General features: G+C 45.1%; 1 protein-coding gene, 1 long non-coding RNA gene and 4 other non-coding genes across 6 annotated transcripts; all 6 read right to left on the bottom strand.

Moving 5' to 3' along the window:
- Positions 1-3,219: 3,219 nt before the first annotated feature.
- LOC115682566 (uncharacterized) lies at positions 3,220-5,745 on the bottom strand. The gene is made up of 2 exons (XR_004005899.2): positions 5,611-5,745; positions 3,220-4,044 (listed from the first exon to the last, which is right to left on the bottom strand). It is a non-coding gene; the product is annotated as an uncharacterized LOC115682566 (long non-coding RNA).
- Positions 3,520-3,601, bottom strand: LOC115682593 (small nucleolar RNA R38). Its single transcript, XR_004005901.1, has one exon. It is a non-coding gene; the product is annotated as a small nucleolar RNA R38 (small nucleolar RNA).
- On the bottom strand, positions 3,775-3,868 carry LOC115682595 (small nucleolar RNA snoR20a). The gene has a single exon (XR_004005903.1). It is a non-coding gene; the product is annotated as a small nucleolar RNA snoR20a (small nucleolar RNA).
- LOC115682594 (small nucleolar RNA snoR64a) lies at positions 3,932-4,010 on the bottom strand. The gene has a single exon (XR_004005902.1). It is a non-coding gene; the product is annotated as a small nucleolar RNA snoR64a (small nucleolar RNA).
- On the bottom strand, positions 5,251-5,345 carry LOC115682596 (small nucleolar RNA SNOR75). Its single transcript, XR_004005904.1, has one exon. It is a non-coding gene; the product is annotated as a small nucleolar RNA SNOR75 (small nucleolar RNA).
- Positions 5,746-12,660: 6,915 nt separating the features above from the next.
- On the bottom strand, positions 12,661-15,468 carry LOC115682509 (BTB/POZ domain-containing protein At5g66560). The gene is made up of 5 exons (XM_030606749.2): positions 15,332-15,468; positions 15,135-15,204; positions 13,705-15,033; positions 13,476-13,604; positions 12,661-13,372 (listed from the first exon to the last, which is right to left on the bottom strand). Exons 1-5 carry the CDS (start codon positions 15,367-15,369, stop codon positions 12,848-12,850), a joined length of 2,091 nt encoding a protein of 696 aa, XP_030462609.2. The 5' UTR covers positions 15,370-15,468; the 3' UTR covers positions 12,661-12,847.
- Between the last annotated feature and the right edge of the window lie 439 nt (positions 15,469-15,907).

Below are 15,907 nucleotides of genomic sequence, written 5' to 3'. Positions count from 1 at the left end.
AATTTAAATGATCAGTCAAACAAGTATCATCTTGATATCTTAGAGCCATCATCTGTTTTATTAGAAATAACTTGTTATTCCCAGTCTTTCGAGCGTACAATTGTTCGAGTTTATTCCACAAACTGTGTGCATGCGTTTTCTCAATGATATGATTCAAAACATTATCATCCACCCACTACCTAATGTAACCACACATTTGACGATAAAATATAGCACATTCAACATCAGTTTTATTCTTGGGTTTCTCATCAGCAAACATGAGTAAATACTAATCCTTCACGTACAAAAGGTCTTCCATCTTTTCTTTCCACAGGTAATAATTCGAACCATTCAATGTAACCATTCTACTCGTATTTGTTTCCATCATTTAACACAAGGCAGAAAAATCCAGCAATAACCAAAGCTCTGATACCACTTTGTCAGGGGAACAATAACAATTCGAATAATATCGAATTAGCGCAACGAAATAAAATAATCTCCCCTCTTGTGCAAACCTAATAGGAAACAACTGAATTGAGAAATATAAATACCAAGCATGCAAACACAAGGCGATTTTTTCCGCGGAAAACCTTCTTGATGTGAGGAGATCAAAAACCACGAGACCGGAGTCTACCCAAAAATCTTCACTATCGGCAAAACTACGTAAACAAAGTTCTTCTCTAATAAATACAAGAGGTACATAGCAGCAAAAACATCAAGAACATTATTCTTGGCAATAGACATGAACTTCACAAGAAATAAAAGGATAAATCTCACCAAAAATGCACTTTTGGTGCAACCCATGAAAACCTGAAGTAGGGAGCTTCAACTGAAAATCAAACTGATCAAATTCGAGAAGATTGCGGCACGAACACGCTGACAAAATTCCAGCTCAATCGGACCACAAATCAACCTCCAACGTCAGCATTAGATATATATCATCAAACTTAGATTTTCTACTTTGTCTTTCTCTTTTGTTACTGTGTCTATCAAAAAACGTTCTTTTTGCTGCCACGACATAATAATAGTGAGAAACCCTATTTCTCCATATGAATAGACATATGGGTTTAAACCTTGGGCTTGCAATTTATTGGGCTTCCTCCACATGGGATTGAACCCAGCCAACAGCTTACTTGATTGCTTCTCCAAAAACCTTGCTCCTGGCAATCCTAGCCCAGTTTTATATTAGCAGAAGATCTAGCATAGTTTACTTGAGACAACACGAAGTACTTACAGTGACTTCTAGCCCGAATCGTATTGAGTTTTCATTTCAGCCTGCTTCAATGGCGAACAAACGGCAAAATACTCGACGCTTGGAAGGCAGGACCGAACCATTAAAGCTTTAACTAAGTCACCCGCTCAAAAGCCACGACGCAGAGCAGCCAGTTATCCTATATATGAACCCAATGTGTGCAAATACATAGTGTTCGTGCTTCAAAATTCACAAAGCTTTTCATGTTGAACATCCCTTATGTGACAGAGGATTCACCCATCAGTTGCTATATCGCACAAAAAACTGGGAGTTATATCGAGACATCGCATTAATTGCAAGAAAAGCTTTAGCAGGGATCTGGCTTGCCACAGCAAACCAAAGCAGGCTGACAATCTCAATTCAACTCCCTCTTAAACAAAAGAAAAAGTCATGTTCAATTCAAATACAAAACAAAACCAAAGTGAATCATTGCAGTTTGTTCGTGTGCACTTCACCTGGTGATTTAATAATACTATTTGTCCCAAGTGAAGAAATCAAAAACAATTAAACAAGCCCAGCTGGAAAATTTGGTCATGTTTGTAACCAAAACCAAAAGTGTGGGCATATACGAAAAGAACCAGTGGCTTGCAAGAACCGGGCAATTATTTTTTATAAATGGAACCACTTACAATTTGACACTTGTCTCAAATAAAAAAATATTAAATCACATGTCTTTTTTCTCTCTCTCTCCCTCCTCCATCTAGCCACCGCCGTGCTCAAGCTCTGTGCTTACCTTGGCCGTCGCCACCAGCGGAGTCGCCGGCACCACGTCCAGGCCGACCACCGCCTTTCTTTGTGGTCGGCTCTGACTTCTGAGCATGACCTCTATTATGCTATTTTTCCTTTTGCCAGCTCGTCCATGGCATCTCACCATCAAGACCTGGGGCCATCGACGAGCCACCGTCCCCATATTTTAAGTCATGTGTCCAAATCTATAAGTTTGGCTCTGTTTGTGGTCTTACATGCATATTTTGTGGTTGGCTTTGTCAAGCGTCTTGGCCAAATCTAAGAGTTTTCGGCTCTGTTCACTATCGCAATCTCTATGGTCGGCCGCGTAAGGGTCGCAGTCATTGCGGTAGCTCGAGATCTATAAGTTCGGCTCTGTTTGTGGTCTTACATGCATATTTTGTGGTCGGCTTTGTCAAGGTCTTTGCCAAATCTGAAAGTTTTCGTCTTTGTATAGTATCGGCTACATGTAAGGGTCGCAGTCATCGGCGACTTCCGTCAAGTCAAGCCATTCCCTCTATTTTTCCGTCTAGCTCACAGTCTCCATTAGGATCGTCCAGGCTAGATTTGAAGACGATGAGGGAGGTGCGACAGTGAAGGTTGCACAGTAGTCACGATGCAGCGGTCGGCATTGAGGATGGAGGTTGCGGCAGCTTGCACAGTGGAGATGGCCGAGCCGAATTCTCAAGCGGCCGGGTAGACAGTGATCGGATGGAGGAGAAAGACACAGAAAAACAAGACTTTTAACTTTTTATTTGAGCCATGTGTCAAATTATAAATGGCTCATTCAGAAAAATGCTCGCCATATCAGCTATCAGCTATCAGCTAGTGACGGGACAACATTGAGAGAGTAAGATGGTTTTTCATCATGGCCTCCATCATCCTTCTCTCTTATAAAAACCTGAAGAACAATAAACAAGAGCATTGCAGAAACCGGAACAAACTGAAAATAGAAGATCCATATCCAAACAAAAGTAGCAAAGACCCACAATCTTCACAGAACTTAGAAACACAAAGTTTGGTCACTTCACATCAAATCCTTCTTTTCACCAAGCTAACCCCCAAAGCAAAATTAACAAAATCAAAATAGGTCAATTTGCGTCATAAGAGGACTGGTTGAGACAAATAATTAAATACAGAAGCAATCCTTCTTCTCTTGTTTGGTTATGACAAAATAATGCTGTTGCAATCCGACAGAACTGGTGTCTAAAAATGTTAAATTTGTCCCTTGAAGTAAGTTAAGAGAGAATAATAAGGGCAAAGAAACAAAAAAATTGAAGTGGAATTAAAGAAGGAAGGAATGCCTACTCATTCCTTTGATGGAATTAGGCATTTACTTCAAAATGCTTATTTCCTACACATGCCAAACAATGGAATGAAAATAAGTGCAGGAACAGCGATTCCATTCATTTCCCACTTCCCCGAAAACATGGCGGAAGTCCTAGCCCTTCTCCTACATCGTGGCTGCTTTTATGCTAATGTGTGATCACATAAGCAGAATTGAGAAGGAACGGCAAAGATTTCCCCCTCCAATTTTTCAAGCAAGCAAACAGAAGTACAGCGGTTGTGTCAGATTTACATATTTCAGCACCTGATGCATCAGCCAGGGATAACTGTAATTTCTATGTCTCATCATCCACAACGCTTTTGCTTTCTTGAAACAACAATGAATAGACAAAAGAAAAGGACCAAACGAAACAAGACAATTGTTTGACTCTTATTCGCCATTTGTATGGTACTGATCAATACCATCTATTGATTCAGTAATGGAGGAAACAATGTGTGTGTGTGTATAAACACAGGTATACACAGAAAAAGCCTCAGACCGTCCTAGTTCAGAAATTTCAACACCAAAAGCCAAGCCCATAAAAACTTGCCTTCAGGATTTTATTCCAATTCGTCATCACTGGCTTCTGTTTAAATTGATAATGAAAAACAAAACCAATACGATGAGAAAAATATCAGAGAAGAGAAGCATCAGATCTTCCTATTCAAAGTATTGAATCATTATACTCAAAAGCAGAGCATGAGTACTCAATCACTATAAAAAGCTCGTCATTTGCCCTCTTCAAAGACAGATCCTCCCACTGTACAAATTAAAACCATCTATAAGCAAGCAGGCAGATAAACACATTACCTGATAAAAAATATAGTAAAGGAGAGAAGATGGGAAAAACGGTGGTTTTGAATTCGCATCAATGGACGATATGAGGGTACTCCATTTATAGTGATGGTGTTCTAGGGTTCTCGGTTGCCATTGATTTGGACCAGAATGCCTTTTTTTTTTCTCTTTTTTTCTTCTTTTTCCAGTTTATCTTGTCTACTTTTGCAAATTCGGCGCTGGAATGAGGATGGGCCAATCTATTCCGGCGAATACAAGACATAAGTCAGGCCATGGACCGTGGTCAGTGATTTGAGGGCGGGGCTATTTCAATCCTATATGACTGAATCCACCTCATTTTCACTAAAAAAAACAAAGTTGCTCTCAATCATTCAATCCTATATGGAAACACCGGCATTAACAGGGATCTGGTTTTGGGACAGCACGTGAATGTAAACCAAAGCAGGCAGACAATTTCAATTCAACTCACTCTTAAACAAAACAAAAAAGAAAACCATTTTCAATCCAAATACGAAACAAAACCAAAGCTACCCAGTGTCGAATAATACCATGTTTCCCGAGAGAAGGAATCAAAACCAATTAAAAACAAGCCCAGCTGGAGAATTTGGTCGGCTTTGTAACCAAAACACAAGCGTTTGAGCTCAAGACAAAGAAACAGAGAGAGAGATGGGGAGAGAGGGAGAGAGCAGCTCAAAAGTGCTTGAAACACAATCATTGGGTGCTCCTCAAAGCAGTATTGAGAGAGTAAGATGGTTTTATCATCACGGCCGCAATCATCCTTCTCTCTCAACCAAACCCTGAAGAACAATCAACAACAGCATTGCAGAAACCGGAACAAACCGAAAAAACACAAAACACCCACCAAACCAAAAACAGAGCAACAGCAGCAAGAGATATGCAAAATTTAAAATTTAAAAAAAAAGGCCTTTTTTTTGTCAAAAATTTCCATGGGAATCGAGCGGCAATTGTTCGAGGCAGGCATTCAGTATGAGTAGGAGGTTAGAAAATCATCAAATTATTCATCAGATGATTTTTCTTCTCATCATCACCATGCCCAGCTACACACACACACACACACACACACCCAACACTATTACCCCCCAAAAAAACATTTCGAAAAAAAAAACATATAAAAAAAAAATATCATCCGCGACATGGGAATCGAAGGAGCTCCTCTCAGACAAATGCCTCTTTGTCGTCACGATTTTTTTTTAAAAGAATGGATTTCGATCGGACTCGTCATCATAAATTTGCTCATCACCGAGAAACTCCCCCGACTTGCTAAAAAACACGACAAGAACAAAGGTAAAAATCCGAACTTTAGCACGAACAAGGCCACCCCATAATTGAACAATGATGGAACAAAACACGATTGCATCGGGAACGAACCGAGCTCGGCCATAGGCAGAACCGGAGCAATCATAATTCAAACGCTGAAAAGCCCAATTTCGAATCGCTGCGGCTTTGAATATTCAAATCTGGCAACCTAGACGAAGAGAGAGGGATAGGGGGGGGGCATCGCATCGAGTACCTGAGAGAGAGCCAGTCACGAGGAGCTCAATGCCTCGGCCGGGAGCGCAAGGGGATGATGATGACGCCGTCGGATCTTTATAGAGCGCCGCGGGGGCGTGGATTCTAGGGTTAGGGTTAGGGTTCGCTTCACTTCGCTTCGGCCTCTCGCGAACTTCCTTCAAAAGGCCGAAGCGCAGGGGGTTGGGGGGGAAAGAGGCGGAACGGCGCCGTGGGCCAGCCCGATTGAGGCCTCTTGGCCCGATGGGCCCGTTCAGGCCCATCGGGCCGGAAGCGCGATGGGCGCCGGCTTGGACAAGCGTTTTCCAGTTTGGGCTCGAGTCCGGCCTCTCAGGGCCCGTCGGGCCCGCCCAACTCGGGAAAAGTAACAAAAAAGTCATAAACCTGTTGCATTGGTACCAATTCAGTCCTAAACCTTTCAATTGAACCAATTTAGTCTTAAACCTTTTTCAATTGGTACCAATTCAGTCCATCGGTACAATTTAGGCCAAAAATCGCTGACTTGGACGCCGGTGGTCCTACGTGGCATTGTCGGCGCTGATGTTGACAAATTTTATAAATTTTTTCATAATTTTTTTTCAGATTTTTTTAAAGTTTTTTTCTTTTTTTTCTTTTCCCAAAATTGGTTGGCCGGCGATGGTCACCGCGAAGGCCCCCGCACCCTCGCCAAGGGCCGAAACCCTCGCTCGCCATAGGCAAGGACGTCAGGCCGTCGCTCAGATCCAGGCGAGGACGGTGACGCCCTCCCTGGCCAACAGACAAGGGTTTCGGCCCTCGCCTGGATCTGGACAAGGGTGTCGGGCCCTCGCCTGTGGCGAACGAGGGCGCGGAGGCTTTCGCCCAGACTAGCCTATGGCCGGCAACCAGTTAGGGAAAAAGAAACGAAAAGAAAAACAAAAGAGAAAAAAACATTATAAAATTATAAAATTTGTCAACGTTAACGCCGGCGGTGCCACGTAGGACCGCTGGCGTCCCCCAATTTAAAAGGTATCGGGTTTCTGCTGCGCATTCCCGACATTATGTTAAGAAGGAATACGAGCTTGCTATTGAATTTAATAGGGAAAAAAAAACACAAAAATTTCTGCTAAGCAATATGGGCAGACACATGATGAAACCGAGGTGGCATCATCATCTGGTCCACCCCCAGGTTTCTGGCCCCAAGAAAAACGTTCCTTTGACGGGACTCCAACGCGGCAAAGAGAAGTCACTGCAGAAAACATATATTTCTCGGGTGAATTCCCTAAAAAACCCCCCAATTTTAGGTCAAGTCCCAAATCTGTCTCGAACTTTTTTTTGTCTCAAAAAATATTCCAAACTTTACGTTCAATCCCAAATTTGCCCCGAACTTTTTTTTATCTCAGAAAAAATCCCAAACTTTAAGTTCAGTCTCAAATCGCCCAGACCAGGCGAGGGTTGCCAGCCCTCGCCTGTGGTCGGCGACTCATTGGCCGACCAATTCTGGGAAAGAAAAAAAACATTAAAAAAATATGAAAAAATTATTTTATAAATTATAAAAAATTTCCACGTCAGCGCCGGCGGTGCCATATAGGACCGCCAGCGTCCATGTCAGCGATTTTCGGCTTAAATTAGCCGGATGACTGAATTGATACTAATGCAAAACGGTTGAAGACTCAATTGGTCCAATTGAAGGTTTAGGATTGGTATCAATGCAATAGGTATATGACTTTTTTGGTATTTTTCCTGCCCAAATCCTATCAATTTATTTTGATGAAGAAAATGTTCCCTTTTTTTTTTCTATCTGAATGGCGGGTTATAATTATTATGAAATAGTTCCGTGTACTGTACCGAAGCTTGCGGAGCCTATGCTGGCGAGAAACGAACTTCCGGACCGACTACAAGACTACGAACTACAATCTAAGTCATGAGTGATAGCGAAACCAGAGGCATTCCAGCTTCAGAGGCAGGTGAGCCGAGTCAAGAAGGAGTTCAATTGCAACCTCTGGCTGGGCTAGTTTCAGAGTCTCGATAAAAGATGACGAACTTTCATTAGGAATAAACGTATCATAAGCATACCAGTTTGGGATTTTTGATAATAATTCGAGGTAAATATATCTCGAGTGTATTCGATATTAGATAGAAAGCATGCGCTCCATTCAATTTAATAGAAATTTGAATAAATTTTTTTTAAAAAAATTTTGGTGCTAGTGGGTAGTCAATTGAAAGCTCCCCTCTACAACTTTCCATTCCACTTTCCCCATTGGTTTTTTTTTAATTTCTTTTTTTTTCTATTTTTAATGATAGTGGTGCACATGTTCATTTTCAATATTACCTACCACGTAATCACGAAGAAAATATTCGATGGTGAGGGATTATTGGATATTTCGGGGATGGAATCAATTCAAAAGTTAGCTTTTACATAGGATAGAGATCGAAAGTGCTCGTGGAGATGAGAATAAATAGGGGCCGAGAACTAAATAATGTCATATAATATTCATAATGTTCATAGAACCCCACAAGATACTATACGAATTGTCCAAGGTAACATAATATCATTCCCAACATACTCATGTGTTAAGAGCCCGTCAACATATTCAATTTGACCCATATTTACTCAAAAGCTTAGAATTATGGGCCAACTTGGATGTATTATATATTCCACACCACATCAATTTATCGATATGAGACTTCTAACACAACTCACACGTATGATCCTCCTTAATTCAGATATCTTCGGCACGACCATGTCTTAGCTTGAATCTCCATCAATGCCCAGTGCCCAAGAAGCGGGTTGGTCACCAAATATCCTCCTTGAGATATCTACCAAACACCGGAATAGATTGGGGGGCCACTAATCAACCATCGACTATGATAAGAGTGTGCGCGAGCGGCTCTGATATTACCATTCATTGAGAACCTTCACACGGGGAGATTGCCAAGAGGAAGTGTGAGTCCGAGCCCATTGATATTTCCAGTTGAACCCGCATTTACTCAAAAATTTAAATCAATGAATTATGGGCTAATTCGGATATATCAATAGCTCCACATAGCACCAATTCTCTGATATGAGATGTTTTGAACACAACTCACACGTGCACATCAACGTTATTAAGTTTTTCACCTAATTGGGGTTACCATTAGTCAATTTGAATTATAAGACAATATATAAATAAGACGGACCAATTTGTGGATGATTAGGAAGGACACCACAATTTTTTCTTGGGCCAAAATCTCGATAATAACCCGCATTAAAAAAATAAGATGAGGCTTAATATATTAACACCAGGACTCCATTGATGATTCAGTGTTTTGTGACAGATTATAATCAATAATTGCAAGAACTCGTCCATCTCATATGACTAACCAACCACTAAATCCATAAATTATGATGCGGACGCCAACCACGTGTACTTTGATCTTGATTACTGAAACGAGATTTTTATTGGAACTAAAAAAATAATTGTTCTGAAAGAAGAAGTCTCGGCCGAAACGGAAAAATAGAATCACGTGGTCCAACTATTTGTTGAGATGTCTCCATTACTGCCGTTCGCACTACAGATAGAAAAAAAAGGGTCTATGCGCCGACTCCCGTACCTCGACTTCTTTTTATGATTCATCAAGGATGACGCATCATGCTATGTGTTAAGATGCACGTGTGAGTTGTTTTAAAGAAGACCCAACATCGGAAAAATTGATGTGGTACGAAGGAGTTAATATATCATAATTGACTCATAACGCATTGGTTTAAGTTTTTGAATAAATACGATTTCAACTGGATATTTTAATGAGTTCGGACTTGGACTCTCCTTGGCGACCTTTATGAGAAGAAGGTATCGGTTTTTTGCTGCATGTTCCCGACGTTATGTCAAGAAGGAATACGAGCCTGCTATTGAATTTAAAAGGGAAAAGAAAAAAACACAAAAGTTTCAGCTCGAGAGTCCTAAGCAGTATGGCCAAGACACATGATGAAACCGAGGTGGCGCACCATCATCTGGTCCACCCCCACGTTTCTGTCCCCCCCACGAAAAACGTTCCTTCGACGGGACTCCAGCGCAGCGAAGAGAAAGTCACTGCAGAAAAAAACATATATTTCTTTATCTGCAATCATGACGAAGCAAGAAAGAAGGGGGAAAGAAGAAGAAGAAGAAGAAGAGAGCAGTTGAGCGCTCTCCATCTCCCGCTTCACCTGACTACGTTTCTCAGTCCCACATCACCTTGCATGGCGACAAAAGAGCAAAAGCGCAGAACTAATCATCGTTCATCGATCTTCTTCCTTCTTCTTTCTTCTTTCCTTGTCTTCGTCTTCGTCCCTATTCCCACTCGAAAGCTAAGCTTGGGGGGGGGACCAGGACAGGAAGTAATAGAAAGCAGCGCCACCCAACTGCGACCCCTCGAAGAATTCGCACCCCAAAAAAGCTTGAATTTTTCTCTCCCACTTCCATACCGCCAACAAAGCGAGAGCCACGAAAGTAACAGTAAAACCTGCTCCACTCAGGGAAAGAGGAAAGTTGGTTTTTCTTCTTTTCCTTCTTTATTTTATTTGAGTGGAATTTGGTCGGTGAAGAGCGGATTTACGTGTGAATTAGGTGCGCGGCACATGTACACATTTACCGCCCTAAATAGGGAGGATCTCGAAAGCCAAATCTTGACGAGTTTAGAGTGGCGACCGTGTTGAAGACCGCAATTTTTTTTTCCGGTAGCTTGGGATGTTCTTTTCGAGCGACACCCCGATGTCGAGAGATCAAATGGGGAGCAAGTGTTTCGAGAAAATCGACGTGTCGGTTAATCCACAATCCCTTTCAACTTTATCGTAAAGGTCCAATAATAATTAACACGGGGACGTTCGTATTAAATGATATGTCGGGATTATCTCACATCAATTGTAGATGGGACCGTTTGGTCAGTTTATAAGCACGAGGGAAAGCATCACCTATTGAGCTAGCTTTTGAGGTGAGAGAGGCCCGAAACCATCCAACACGATAACTATTCAGTCCGTGCTTAAACGTACGGACCCCTTTGAAACGGTACCATCGGAGTATCACGAAGATCCGGAAAAAAGGGTACGCGAAAATCACTCGCTACGCCGGCAAATCGGGGCCCGGATCACGCGAGCTCATAGAAGAGAATACTAATCTCGTACCACCGGCACTAGAACTCGCACCAGAACTCCCTCCCCCCTTTCGAGCGGAACTTGGTCCCTGTAGTTTTACCTAAACAGAGAAGAAAAAGTCGGTACAAGCAGCCACCGATAGTTTCTTTCCACACCCACTTTTTTGACGCTCCGACGACCCTATTGGTCGGACCTAGAATTGCAATTATTGGCATCACTTCCGCATTACAAAACCGAATTATTCGTCACATAATTTCGCATGTCCTAGCCTCTCCAAATGTCGGACACGGCCGAAATTACGTTCGTCCCCCATCGTGATTCTTGCATTGGCGGAAAGAACGGTCCGACAACTTCGACAAATTTCACCCGAAAGACCGTCGAAAAGCGTGCCCCCCTCCCCTCCTCCAAAGGCTGCCCGATTTTCAAAAGAAGTGACGAGTGAGCCCCATTTGCTCCATCTTTTTGCTCCCGCTTTGATCACCACACATTGTTCATGCGGGAAAATGCACAATAGTCTCGACTTTGGCGTGTGCGTTTGATCCTTTTAATTTGTTGATGTAGTCCTAAACTTTAATCTAATGTGCAATGTGGTCCTGAACTTTTAATTTGTTATGTCATCCTGAACTTTTGTACATGTCATTCGGTCCACTGAATATATGAAAATGTTATGCGTCATTTTATTAATCAAGTTCAAGAACTACATTGAACATTTTCAATAGTTCGTTAAATGAACATGTCAAAGTTGGGGATGACATGAACAAATTAAAAGTTCGGGGACCACATTGAATATTAACTTAAAGTTCAGGACTACATTAACAAATTAAAAGTTCGGGCCAAATTACATATTGGATCAAAGTTTAGGATGTTTGTGTTATTATCCCTTCATGCAAATTTTCAAATGGCAAAATCGTGCTTGGATGTCAACCTAGATTTCCATCGCCTCAAAAGACGCATTGAATATGGCGCCATCCCTATAATCATTAACACCATCATCAATTTGCTCTTTTTCTCTTCTTAAGTGACTTTATTGGAGCATTCGATGGTTCGACTAATTTTGGTGTTGGGACCATCTGGGATTTGGATCGATTCGTCGAGTGAAGAAGGGAACTGTTTAGGTCTTACAAAACGGCACCGTCCCACGTCCATTGCGTTGGTAACTACAAGAGGGGAGTAAGGGTTCGGTTCTTTCTTTCTCTCTTTCTTTCTTTAGATAATATCGGGCGAAAGCCGATCCCGAAATATTGTGAATGGTTCGATAGGACTGGGGACGGAAAATGTTGAAATTAGCTCGTTTTGATGGAATCTGGGGCACGGCGGAAGGGAAGACCTATGAATAAAGAAGGTGTTTGCCGGGATCTTGGCTTGTGGCATGGAGATCATTTTCGGTAGGCAAAAGTTCTTTCAACAGGAAATGACATAAATTGATTCTGAACTTTAGTCAAATGTGCAAGATCGTTTCTAAACTTTTAATTTGTTAAATATGGTTGATGAACTTTGATCTAATATATAATATTGTGCTTGTACTTTTAATTTGTTCAATGTGGTCCTCGAAATTTGATATAATGATCAATATAATCCATGAACTTTTAAACATTTCCATATAATTTAGGGTCTACATTGAATATTTACCAATAATTTAAGGATCATATTTAACAAATTAAAAGTTTAAGGACGACAAATTGCACATTTGATCAAATTGTAAGGACCCGCTTCAAACAAATCAAAAGTTCAAGAACCACATTACACATTGGACCAAAGTTTAGTGATCATTTGTTCCATTATCCCTTCTTTCGATAGTTAGGAATCGAGAAGCTTGTTCAGATTATGCGATGGCGCACGAGTTGAAAAGATCGTGACCCGCAATCTCTTAGTTTGCCCAATTTTGGCAAATGAATCCTAATCTCAAAGGTGCTTTAAGCCAAACCTTCACATTTCACAACAAACTTTAATTTTTTCTCGTTTGCTCCTCTGAATTATTTGGCATTCTGAAAGAACGAATTGAGATACAATTTCCACCGTACCAAATCGGATTTTAATGCTCACATGAACTTTGATGCGCGCGCGTAACAATTTCTCCGTGCCCTAAAGATGCAACATACATGATGACGGGTCGGACTATTACGATGGCGGCGTTCGGGGGAGGTTACGACCCCGGCACGGAGGAGGTCCGTCAATGGCGATGCCGGTGCCTCCCCTTCCTCGTATCAACCACCGTCGGCTCATGTGAGTCGCACACCTGGGTCTTGAACTTGCACCCGAACTTTCTCGTCAACGACCCTCTCCACCCTCCGTTGGCGCGACCAACGCCGCCGCCGCCGTCGTCGCTGCCGTCCTTGTCGATCTTCTCGATCGCCTTCTTCATCGTCGAGCACTCCCTCTCCAGCTGGTGGACCCTCGTCCGCATGCTGTCCATGTCCAGCCTCAGCACCTGGTTCTCCCTCACCGCCGACCTCCACGTCGCGCTCACGCTCCCCTGGCCCGCCGCTACCGCCACCGCCACCGCCATCTCTCCTGCCGGCTCCTGCTCCACCACCTCCGCATCCTCTTCTTCGTCTCCATCGTCGTCGTCGTCGTCATCGTCGTCGCCACGTCTCGATTCCGACTGCCGGCCCGGCTCCAGCGCCGCCCCCGTCTCCGCCGCGAGCAGCGTCCCGGCGATCGCGTGGCGGAGCTGGAGCTGTTCGAAGAACAACACCTGCTCGACGACTAGCGAATTGAGTACCCGACTCGATTCAAACGATTCATAGTATCAAACTGTTGATGATCGAGAAATCGAACGCCATTGATGGCCGGCCTACCTGCACCACCACGCGCAGCGGCAGCCGCTCGTTCTGCGCGGCGTGCGTGCACGCCTCGAGCGTTAGCTTCTGGCAATCCATCAGCCCGCAGATCTTCTCTCGCTCCGGCTCCGATATCCATGGATGCGCCTGAACACAACAAAGCTCCGATCATCATGTTCCTACTACAATTGCCGAAATTAGCTACCGAAGTCTGCTCGAAAACCTCGACTAATTGAACTCGAACTACCTTGAGATAGACGTCGACGGCGCGGTAAAGGCCGTCGTCGTAGAGCCTGGCCCGCTCGGGGAGCGAGATCGCGAAGCCGTAGAACTTCTCCGGCTTCAGGTTCGCATCGGAGGCGATCTCCGAGAGGTAACCGTCGATCAGCTTCCCGACCAGCATCAGCACCGGCGACCTCTCGAGGCGGCCGTCGGCTCCGGCGGCGTCCAGGAAGTGGCCGAGGATCCTCTCGACACAGTCCACGTCGTAGAGAGTCTCTACCAGGTAGGAATAGCTCGGGATCAGGAGGTCGTCGAGCGTCGCCTCCTCCAGCTGCAACCCGACCTTCCTCTCGAGCGACGCCCGGCAATCCTCCGACGCGTTCAGGATGATCGCCGTCCGGAGGAGGCCGAACAGAAATCTGGTGGTCGTCGTCGTCGGCCCCGAAGACCGCGAGGCCGTCTTCTCCGGCGGTAGGCTCGCGATGATCGTCTCCAGGAGCTCTCTCTGTTCGCTCTCCGAAGGTGCTGAAGAAGCAGAGGAGGACGACGGCGGCAATGCCGGCTTCCTGCTGGATCGCGAGACGCCCGGGATGTACCGCTTCGCGTAGTGCATCAAGCAGGTCTCGACGAATTCAGAGCTCAAATCGGCCTCTTTCATGGCGGAGATCAGGCGCTTGAACAGAGGCAAGCTCAGCAGCGCCAAATCCTCGAGCCACGAGTCCGCATTGTTCCCTCTCGCCTCCCTCTTCCTCCGGTTGTTCGTCTCGATCCCGTTCCACAGCACCTGGCTCGCCAGACCGCGGCCCAGATTGGCTCCGTCGCCGACGGGCCAGCCGAACAGCGACGGATCGGCGGCGGAAGCTTTGGCGACTATGGCCTCCACGCATCGCTGGGGAATCTCCAGCGACTCCGCCAGCGGCGCCGCCACCCGGTCGCACGACCTCAAGGCCCGGATCGAGTCCTTCAGGCTCTTGAGCACCGACTGAGACAGGAACCTCTCCGTCTTGGAGATGAGGTTGTCCTCGGAGTAGTCCTCGGTCATGTCGAGGAACTCGCCGGCGCAGCGGAGGGGCGCGGCGTTGAGGGCGGAGAGGTCGATCTTGACGCCGTAGCAGAACTTGGCCGCCATCTCGAAGGTCTCGGATCCGCCGGGGAAGTCCTGGAGCGCTATGTGGCACTGCTGCACTTCCTCTATCTCGTCCCCATCGCCCTCGCCCTCGCCGCCGCCGCCGCCGCCGCCGCCGCCGTCGCCTTCCTCGTCGCGGCGTCCCAAGGCCTGGGTCGCGGCGGCGGGGTTCGCCTCTTGCTCCGTGATCAGCTGGTGGAGCTTTCTGCTTTTCGACATCAGCGGGAACTGAAAAAAAACGAAACAGAGACGTCTCGCGTTAGCGTTTGCAGCGCTGAGAAACGATGGGCCCCCAAAAACAGAGGAGGAGGGTTCATCGCATGGCGGACCTTGTGCAGGTGGAACGTCATGTCGTCCACCTCGACCACAATGTCGCTGGGCAACCCAGTGGTGCAGAACCTGCGAACAAGGAAAAGAAAACCCAGAAAAAAAGTGGTGGTCGGCGCCTCTGTTTTTTCCCGCGGGGAAAACGGAAGAGAAAATCTGCAGGAAAGACAGAAGTGGGGGGGCCGCGTTTTCAGGGTACCATGCTTGGCCTCTGGAGCTGGTCTTCTCAGCAGCCATTTTTCCCGGGTTCTTTTTTTTCCTCGGGGAGAGAAGATCTCGATCTGCACTTGGGGCAATGCTTCCTCTCACAGATCCATCAGCAACGGCGGCATCTGCATGGATCTCTCTGACGGCGGAAGCCCGAGGAAGATCGAAGCTTTGGTCGTGCAAAAACAGAGCAGAGATAAAAACACGAGGAAGAAAAACAGGGGAAGGGGAGGGAGGGAGAGAGAGAGAGGGGAAGTGGAGCGCAGGGGAAGACACAGAACGGACAAAACAGAGGGGTTCTAAACAAAGAGAAATTCCACTTTTTCTTTTTAGCGAAAGAGGAGGGGGGGATCGAGGGATGATTTCTTTTTTCGTGTTTTCTCTTTTGCTTTTTCCCTAAAATCTCCTTTTTGCTTTGGGGGAAGAACAACAGGAGTCAGAGGCAGAATCTCACCCACTTCCCCCCACTCCCTCTTCTTTCTCCTCTCCAATGTCAAAAAGCCAGGAAGAGAAAGGGGAGGGGAAGAGAGAGAGAGAGAGAGAGAAGGAGAATGGCAAAGTCTCTCTT

This window comes from Syzygium oleosum, unplaced genomic scaffold (genome assembly GCF_021117445.2).
Source record: "Syzygium oleosum isolate NSW1041296 unplaced genomic scaffold, Sole_v2.1 Sole_v2.01, whole genome shotgun sequence".
Taxonomy (NCBI): domain Eukaryota; kingdom Viridiplantae; phylum Streptophyta; class Magnoliopsida; order Myrtales; family Myrtaceae; genus Syzygium; species Syzygium oleosum.
This window is presented reverse-complemented; position numbering and strand designations above follow the sequence as displayed.

Bases quoted from the DNA above. Each gene is read 5' to 3' on its own strand.
- LOC115682509 (XM_030606749.2), bottom strand. From the start codon at position 15,369: ATGGCTGCTGAGAAGACCAGCTCCAGAGGCCAAGCATG. The intron at 15,205-15,331 runs GTACCCTGAAAA...CCTTGTTCGCAG, and splicing joins AGCTCCAGAGGCCAAGCATG to GTTCTGCACCACTGGGTTGC. The intron at 15,034-15,134 runs GTCCGCCATGCG...GTTTTTTTTCAG, and splicing joins TGACGTTCCACCTGCACAAG to TTCCCGCTGATGTCGAAAAG.